Here is a 9,949-nt window from a genome sequence, read left to right on the forward strand (position 1 = left end):
AGTGTTGGAATATTCATGAGCAGGAAGAGTCATGTGGTAACTCAGTCAGCCAATGTGAAGAAAGTGCTACTGAGTCTGTGCAAAAAGTTATTGAGTTAGAAGCTGGGTTTCAGTTTCAGGTCTCAGGTCTGTCTCTGCTGTAAGAAGTCTACATTGTGTTATGTTGCTGTAAAGAAGAATGTATGGTTCTCTAACAAGAATGCATCTTCCCTCCCCCCTCTTAGCTGTGGCAAGCCAAAAAATGAAGAAAGATGGCTGCAGCCAAAGTAGTTTTGTAGGTTTGACAATCAGCATGGTCAAAAGTGAAACCAAGTCTGAAATTCCCTCCAAAGAGTTACACTATTACAAAGTTAAACTTCCCACCCCAGAGCTATGCAATCAGCTACATTCCCCAATAGAATAATTTGGCAGGCATTCTAAGTAAATGCCCAACCCACTAAGTTAACTGATAGAATGAGCTTGGTTCCCAGGGAGCCAGAATTGTTTAGACTAGCAAAAATAATCTGCACCCCCTTCCTTTCTTGTGGCAAGATGGCTTCAGCCAGGTTTGTTATAGAGTTGACAGTCAGACCCCCCTAAGGAGAGAGCAATTCCTGTAAAGGAAACAAAAGTATATGTTAGGAACCACCACCTCCCGCCCCCTGGCTTCTGAGGATGCTTATCATAGAACTTTTGTATTAATCTGTCTGCCTTCACATCAGTAGCTTCTGACAAGCGGTAACTTTTCCACTGCAATAAATATTGTAATTTTCCCTTATGTAATCTAGAGCTATGGATGTGTTTTCTTATAATGAGTTTCTCTCTATATTAAAACGGGACCAGATGGTTTCTTAGGGATTGGCCTCAAGGATGTTTCTGTGACTAGTTTTAATAAACTGCAATGGAAAATGGGGTGAATCTTTCCTAATAGCTGTGGGAGCTTTAACTGAACTGTGACAGGATTTATAATTCTGACTATAGGGAAAGGACCCAATTTTTTGCTTGATAATTTTTAGTCTTAGATATTTAGTAGAAAGGTAAATCTCCTCCACATGAAATGGCTTCTGAGGAGATTGCTTCTTATTGGCTTGTTTTTTATATGTCTTAGTGGCTCAGGCTAAGCTTTTTTTATGTTCGCCCAAACATTCTGCAGAGATATCACCCACTGATCTGAAGTCTGCGAAGTGGGAGACTCCTGGGGATATTCAGGCATAGGAACAAACTTCCGACCAGTGGCTATCTTGAACAGAGTGAGCCCAGTGCTACTGTGAACTGTGTTGCTGTATGCCATTTTGGCAAAAGGCAGGAGGTCTGCCCAATTAATCTGTTGGTAGTTAACATAGCATCTGAGGTGTTGATCCATCACTGCATTTGTATGTTCAGCAGATCCATTTGTACTCAGATGAAAAAAAGATGAGAGTCCCTGCATGGATCTAATCAGTTTTACAAACTTCCTCCAGGACTTTTTTAGGGGACAACTTTCTGTCATGCCTCCGTCTGAGCCTGAATCTGCGGAGAAAAATGAACTGGAACGGGACCCTATGAGGGACAAGGGAGAGTTGTCTGTGGCTTCAGAGGAATGTGGGGAAGAGCAGGCCAAGGCAGGCCAGGGCCCTTCAGGATTGGAACAGGAGGAACAGGAGGGGCAGAATTCGGGCGATGAACAAGGGCCACCCCCACCTAGAGCATGGAGAGTGGAGAGAAGGAGGGAACAATGCAGGCAGGCTCAATTACTCGAGAGGAGAGCGTCCTGCCCTTCTCCACAAGGGACACATGGAGATTGAGATTTAAAGAGATGCTGTCGGGAGGGGCATTTGTCGGGAACAAACGCTGATTCTTGGAGTGTTGTGTATTGTTGCTGATCTCTTGTTCTGTGACTTCTGTTTGGAAACCTGGAAACTCGAACTATTGGATTGACTGACCACGTTACTTGAATGTTTAAAGACCTCAGACTGTATTTCAGATTCTCTCTTTTGAAAACTGCTCAGGCAAGCTAGGATTCAAACAGACTCATTAAATTTATGTTTTCTTCCTTGTTACCTCTATGGCCTTGAGTAATTTCTTATGCTAATCAGATTGTATTTTGAAGAGGTGTGTGCATTCTTTTGTTGGAGGCTTGCCAGCAAACATGGGAGATTTTGGGGAAAATTTGGAGCAATAAAAGAACTGTTTGAATTGCCAGCTGACTGCATTGCCTCTGTGCTGTTCTCTGGGTCATCACAGGATCTTTAGTGCCTCTAAGTTTTTATGATCAGTCCATACATCAAAAGGCACCTTGCTCCCTTCCAGGAAATGGTGCCAAGTTAGTAGCATCCATCTAACCACAAAATCCTCCTTCTCCCAAATAGCCCATCACCTCTTTGTATTTGAAAGTTTCCTTGAAGTATAGGTGCAGGGTTGTAGATCCCCCCTGATTCCTCTGTAGGAGAACAGCACTCACTGTGACATCACTTGCATCAGCTTGTATAATGAATTGTTTCTCAGGATCAGGGTATTTAAGAACTGGTTCTGCTGAAAACAGTCTTTTTAATTGCTCAAAAGCAGCCTGGCATTCCATAGTCCATTGCAAAGGTTGACAAGGTCGGGGCTTCTCCCCCCCTTTTCCTGTCTTTAATAGTTCAGTAATTGGCATAGCTACTTTTGCAAAGGAGGGGATGAACTGTCAATAGAAATTTGTGAACCCCAAAAAACTTTGAAGCTGCTTTCAGGTCCGTGAGGGCTGCCATTCTAGCACTGCCTTGACTTTGGCAGAGTTCATTTCCACTCCCTCACTAGAGATTTGTTATCCCAGGTAATTGAGGCATGTAACACCCTCCAGAATCCTCTCTGCTGGACCCCTGGGCTTGCAGCCCAATGGAGATGCAGAAGGCTCAGTTGGGATTGGGGGCTTGACATCACTGCAGATGGAGGAGTGGGTGATGTGGCACGGGCACCAGTAACAGGACTGGGACCCCAACAAGGGCATGGAAGCAACAAATAAGTCCTTCCCTTGCTTCCCACTGAGCAGTCGCATTGTGCAGCAGAAACCACTTCTCTGACTTCCAGATGGTTGAACTTCTCCTTCAGCTATTTGATCAAGGGGCTGTGGTGCTTTAAACTCTAAGGGCAAAAAATGGCTCATAAATCTCAGATTAAACATTATAATCCAACTTTGCCAGCTGGATTCAGGTGCAACATGTGATGTCATGAGTTTAAAGGACAAAATGAAACTGGCACCTGAGATACCCCTTCACCCCAATAGCACCAAGCTGAAGTTATATTCAGGGGAACTTATGGAACCATTGGGACTTTTCCAAACAGAATGCAACATACATGGGGGTATTCAAAAACTTGAATTTGAAATTGTGGAAGCTGATCAGAAACCTCTATTGTCTGGATCAACATGTGAGCATCTGGTTTTGATGCAGTTCACCATTCTGGCTGAGTTACACAATGTTGAGATTCACCCCTCAAAATCCTTGGCAAGGCCACTGACAAAACAGCAAATACTCCAAGTCTACAATGAGGTGTTTGAGGGCGCATAATATCTGTTCCAGGAGAGGTTCACTTTGAACTTGATCCTGCCATTTCAGCAGTACAATGTGCCCCATGCAATGTGCCAAGAGCCATTAAGCCACTGGCCAAAGCACAACTCGACAAGTATGAAGCTGAAGGACATATTACTTCAGTATCTGAGCCTACCAATTGGATAACATGGTTGTTGTTAGGAAGCCTGAAAAGATCAGAATCTGCATTGATCCCAATTTCCTCTCTTTCAAACCACTTTCCTTCCCATCTGGGAATGTGTCTACGCAAAATCTTAGAAACAAAGGAAAAGACTGAAGAGGTAAGGGAAGATTGAAAAAGTTTTTGTCAAAATGTTATAGGGATGATGAGAGTCTGAAAAATGCAGGTAGATATTTAGTGAAAAAGAAGTAATGTCTAAGTCAATGTATGAATGTAATGGACAAGATAAAATGCAATTGAGACATATAATAATTTGGTGTAAACTGGATTATAGCAATACTTCTTTTGCTTAGCTCAGGACTTTAAATCATTTTGTTAACTATCCCTTACTTTTCCCCCACCCCATGTTATGCATATTATTCACACAAATTGTAACAGTGTGATGGTTATTTAGATACAATTCCTTACTATTTGCACTTACCCCTTGTTTCCCCCAAAGTGGTCAAGAAAACATCCTGTAACCGATTAGAGAATTCTTCTGGGAAGCTGGTCATTCCTTCTTTCACAGCTTGGAATCCAGACAGCACTACAAAATGTTTAGGTCCAAGCCACATGGAGTATATATTTCCATATCGTTTTGCAGGCTGCCGAGTGAATCAAAGTTGAGAAATGTTACAATCAAATAAAACAGATTATTTATAGTTAATATGCCATTTACAGACTTTCCAAAATCCTCAATATTAATATTTTTCAATTTATCCCCCCCCCCTGCCAGATTCCTGCCAAGAACGTTTGTGCTTGTATTTCCTTTATTTTCCTGGGGTGAATCTTTCTCTTTGTTTCTGCTTGAAATCCACCCTCTCCTCTCTGTTTCCTCCATTGCCCCTTGCCTTGGATGACAGATGGCTTTCTCACTGCCCAATCCACCTGTGATTGACAGATATGTGAGCCACAGCTTGTCTATGAGTCACAACCTTTGAACACTACCGTTTGGATGGTCTTCAGAGGCTTTCTCAACCTCTTTGCCTTCTGCTTTTTTCAGCCATCAACTCTCAACTGACAGAACATTTTAGAGAAGAGGTCCCCAACCTTTTGGGTACCAGGGACGAGTGACATGGAGGGGTTGTGGTTTTTCATACTGCCTGCATCCCTCGGATGGGGCTTTGCTTGTTTGTGCGGTCCGGCTGCTGACATGGTGCAGACTTGTGCTGGTCCATGGACTGGAGGTTGGGGACCCCTGTTCTAGAGACTTTGGGCTGCCCTGAATCTGATGGGTTGTAACCTGAATTAAAATTGGCAACAAGAGCAGTACTGGCCATATGAACTATTGGGTAAGTTGTTAAAATAATTGATCAACTTTTTCCTTTTTTTGGTTCTATTTTTATTTTATTCAAAAGAAAAATTAAAATACAAAACTCAATAAAAAATTTAAAGAGCAAAGAAAAAATACAAAACAATCAAGACATTTTAAAAAGTGCATTTAAAAAAGAAAAAAAACAGCTAATACATATACACATATTATCCCCCATAGTTGAATACTGATTAATTCATTGGCACAATGTTATTTTCCAACCCTTTGAGAAACAGGCACTAAAAATTTTTTAACTACTAAATATTTTCAAATTATTTACCTGTCATATATTAATGACAAAATAGTTAACAAGAAGAACAGTAACAATCAAAAAGGAAAGATTAAACTTTCAAAACCCTCTGTTAATCAACTATTATTTTAATCAACTCATAGAAATGTACCATGACATCTGGTCTATCCCAAATCATCCCAAAAGTTAACAGTGATTCCGCCTGGATCAAATATCCACATTTATTTTTTAATACCATCTCTTTTCAATTTTTTTCTGGTTAAATATAATAAATTCAATATCCAAAGTTGGTCTGTCTACCCAAAAGAGTCCAGATGAATTTTTTTTCCACTTAAGTGTGATAAATCCATTCCTCAAATTGCATTCAATCCTCCTATAAAAAACAAATTTATCACTTCTCCCCTCAGGTTGGTTTGTTGTTATAAAAGAATTCAGTCTTGAACTTCATGGAGGTATATGCAATCAGCTAGTCCTTCGTCTGTACAGTCCATATTTCTTTCTAATGAATCTGCTGCTTTCAAATCACATTCCTTTTGTGAATCTAATTTATCCACAGCTACATACATTTGAATATGTTCCACCGCCATTATCATTTCATCAAACTTTTTAAAAAAGCTTTCAACTAAGGATTGCACGTTACCAAACTTTTTTCAGATATCAGCCATATTTGCTGGTCTGTAATCTGATACATTGTTGTTCTGTGTAATTTAGTAATGATAGATAAAGGAACACAGGAATGAAGCAGGGAAATATTTTCTGAATATTTTGATCCAAACTTAAAAAGAAAAATTAAACAAAAAGGTCTAAATATTTTCAAAAATTAATAAAATGCAAAATCCCTGTAGTAAGACTCCAATATAGATGTAAATCTAATGAAAATACTTCCGCTATCTTAGAACATGCTATGTTTTCTTGCAGAAAAGCAAATCTTATTCAAAGCAACCACATAAATCAAAGGGAAAGAGAGAGAGAAAAAAGAACTGATAAAGTCCAGCAAGAGGTTAAAATATATCAGCATTCAGCCAGCCAGTCAACTTTTAAACATAAAAGGCAAAGTGAAAAAAAAATAATCAAAAAATGAAATTAAAACCCAGGAATGCTTAAGAAAACTAACTAGTGAAAGGAGGATGATGTCTTTCTGACGGCATCCACAGGGACCTGAAATCTTCACAACTCCCCTTCCAAGGAGAGTCCATGGCTGTCCAAAAGCTGCCTTGGGTCATTGTTAAGTGGTCTCATTCCCAGACAATCAGCTTTGTCAGCAAAATCAGCAGATTGTTGGCAGGAAAACGAAAAATTCCTACCATTCAGCAGCCATCTTGAGGAGGAAATACTTCCTTTTATTTGACTCATGCAGATGGAAATAGATGTTAGTCTAAAACAAAGATCCCTAGAGCTTCTGAAATCATTATAGAATTGCAAAATTAGAAGGGGCCATTAAGGCTATCCAGTTCCACCTATTGTCCACCACAGGAATATAGAATAAAGCATCTTCAACAGAAGAATGTCTAGCTTCATTTAAGCAGAATGAAGGAGAAACCATCCTTCTATCTGAACAATTGGTTCCATTATCAAACATTTCTTTGTAAGACTGAACTATAATCTGCCCCCTAAAAACTCAGCCCCATTTATTTCACGTCCTGCTCTGTGAAACGGTGGTGAGCCGGTCTTGGCTTGAATATTCTGGCATGATGTGGAAAATAATTCATCAAGAGTCATCACTATATTTGATTAATTAAATTCCTCATCATGCAAGAATATTTTACTAGGTTAATACATTTTTTATAGTTATGGTATAGAGAAAATAATTGAGAATTATTTTATACATTGTTGGTTAATTATTTAGAATGAAATACCTCATGAAAATAATCTTCATGAAGCCGAATCCCAGAAGCCCACAAGGACCCAATGAGAGGTAGAGCCAAAGGACCAGGAGGCAAATGTCTTCGGGTCCAAAGTTGTCTCAGGAAGAAGAGAATCAGCAGAGCAAGCAGCAAAACAAACAAAATTGTCCCTACAGCCATCGTTGTCCAGCTGGTTCCTTTTTTTTTTTTTTTTTGATGCTCACTAGTGGATCTGGAGATGGTTATATCCCTTTTGGCTGATGCTTTTTTCTTCCCGTTTTATATACTTCGTTGATGGGAAACAAATAGCAACATGTATTTTGATGCTGTATCTCATGTGTGCTGGATATTATGTAGTCCAGGATTATGTCTCATACATACCCTTGCAAGCCCATCATCAGGACATTATCATGGGAAAAAAACCCTCATTCAACTTTGCTTACAAATAAGGGAAAGTCTTCGTGAAGGCTTCACCTCTGGGGCTCTGCAGTCTTTTGCAACTAAAATAAATGTAACCGTAGCGTTAATAAAGAGGGCTGTTACAATAGATTCTGCAACAACTGTTATTAATTGAAATATGTCCTTAATCCAAGCATCAAAATGTAGGTAGAGAGTTATAGTCATTTAGAAATACCTAAAAACAATGTCACCACTCAACTGCCTAACCCATTAGCACATGTGAATATGATCCATGCCAAAGTTTGAGCAGGGAAAATTACCCAACTCTCCCAAACCTAATAGAGACCACATGGCTTGAATAGGACCTAGGCATCCTTTATGCCAGTGGTGGCGAACCTATGGCACGGGTGCCAGAGGCAGCACTCAGAGCCCTCTCTGTGGGCACGTGCGCCATCACCCCAGTCCTAGGCCTTCAGCTGGGTTTTATAAAACCTTTTTGCTTTAGGCCTCCACTGCCGTGTGCAACTTCTTGCGGGGAAAAAAAAGATCTTGCAAACTTGGAATTGATTGATTGAACTTTTTCGTCCCACCCAGTCTGCCATTACCACTGCAGCCACGCCCACCCAATGGGCCACACCAAGCCAATGGGCCACACCCACCCGGCACCCGACGATGCATAAGTGGGTTTTGGGTTGCAGTTTGGGCATTTGGTCTCTAAAAGGTTCGCCATCACTGCTTTATGCTATTGTGTTTTGCTTTATGGTCCGATATTTTTATTATCCTTTTTATTCCTTACAACTATATTACTGATTGCCATGATGTATCTCATTCTGAGCACAGTCTGAAACTTTTGAAGTTTTTTTGAAGCTCACATCTGCCCTTCTTCCTAAGCTCCAGATGTTTTCTTTTTCTCATTGGCTACATAGCAGAACTCAGAATGACTCGTGTTTGATTTGATTCCTAGAGTCATTCCATTATTATCCCTCCATAGGATCACCTTTATGGTAATTGGGTGCCAGGTCATGCCTCAAGGACAAGGATCCCTCAGTTCTCTCCTTGAATCACCTTCTTGCTTGTTGTTAATTTACTTATTTACTCAGTGTACTAAGTATTACAGTATTGCAAGTTGACTCTGCCCACTGCCAGCAGTTTGATCCTGAGTGGCTCAAGGTTGACTCAGCCTTCCATCTTTCAAGGTCAGTAACATAAGGACCCAGATTGTTGGGGGTAATATGCTGACTCTGTGAACTGCTTAGAGAGGGCTTTAAAGCACTGTGAAGTGGTATATAAGTCTAAGTGATAATGCTATTGCTATTCACCAAAGTGACTCTTGGTAATATGCAATATGTGACATTCTTTAGCTAACTGCTTTTGCCCCTACCCCAGTCCTTGCCATTCATTTAAAAATTCACCTTCTATTTACAGTAAGTGAAATATGATCAGAGGTAAGTGAATCAATGAGCTAATATTTTGTTAAGAAAATACCAGCACTGGAGACTTCCGGTGACGTCGTTGGTCCTAGACCCTGGGACACGAACTCTCCGTGCCCAGGGTCCGAGTTTCTGTTGCTGGCGGGCCCATTAAGGCTGAATGCCAACCTGGAGGGGTGGCCACCGAGAGGTGAATTCTTTGAGGAAAGGGAGCCGGCAGTAGCCGGCTCTCCGAACTCAAAATAGCCTCTGGAACCGGCGAGAGAAAGGCGGAGAGCTTTGCGTTTGCCGCCATCTTCAGCAGATCATCGGAGACAGGAGTCAGCTGTTTAAGGAAACAAGCAACTGATCCAGGTGAGATGATATTAGTTTTTGCTGCAAATCAGACCCTTTAGAAAATTGCCTGCCTTTAGCGATAAGCTGGAAGCCTAAGGGGAGGAGGAGGGGGGATTTTTGCTTCTCCCCCCTCCCAAAAAGCGGCGGTTTCAGCATTTTAAAACTTTTGAAAAGTTTTTGAACTGAAGCTATATTGAAGGAACCAGCTTGTTTTATCATAGAGGGGAAGAAAGATTTATTATTATCTTATTTGGGAAAAGCCACCTTAATTGCTCTTTTTTAAGAATTTTTTTGAATTTGTTTTATTTATTTATTTATTTATTTATTTAATTACATTTATATCCCGCCCTTCTCCTTGCGGACTCAGGGCGGCTAACAATTAGATGAAATACAAAAATACAATACACCTTTAAAATTAATTAAAAAGAAATATTTAAACTAATCTGATTAAAAGTAATTAAAACCCCTTTAAAATCCCTTAGGCCAGTCCCGCAAGCTGGAACAACCATGTCTTGAGGGCGCAGCGGAAGGAAGGGAGATCAGGGATCACCCTGATCTCTGGGGGCAGTTCGTTCCAGAGGGTGGGAGCTCCCACAGAGAAGGCCCTCCCCCTTGGGGTCGCCAGCCGGCACTGTCTGGCTGACGGCACCCTGAGGAGACCCACTCTGTGGGAGCGTACAGGTCGGTGGGAGGT

General features: G+C 40.8%; 1 protein-coding gene across 1 annotated transcript in view; it reads right to left on the reverse strand.

Annotated features, from left to right (window-relative positions):
- Positions 1–7,270, reverse strand: part of LOC107299183 (cytochrome P450 2J5-like) — a 35,453-nt gene extending 28,183 nt beyond the window's left edge. Inside the window, exons 1-2 of the mRNA XM_015828550.2 lie at positions 7,103–7,270; positions 4,127–4,289 (exon numbers count right to left, since the gene is read on the reverse strand). Coding sequence (XP_015684036.2) covers positions 4,127–4,289; positions 7,103–7,270 — 331 coding nt within the window. The remainder of the gene's footprint in view (positions 1–4,126; positions 4,290–7,102) is intronic.
- Positions 7,271–9,949: the final 2,679 nt, after the last annotated feature.

This window comes from Protobothrops mucrosquamatus, unplaced genomic scaffold (genome assembly GCF_001527695.2).
Source record: "Protobothrops mucrosquamatus isolate PMUCROS unplaced genomic scaffold, P.Mucros_1.0 scaffold4649, whole genome shotgun sequence".
In the NCBI taxonomy this organism is placed as follows: Eukaryota; Metazoa; Chordata; class Lepidosauria; order Squamata; family Viperidae; genus Protobothrops; species Protobothrops mucrosquamatus.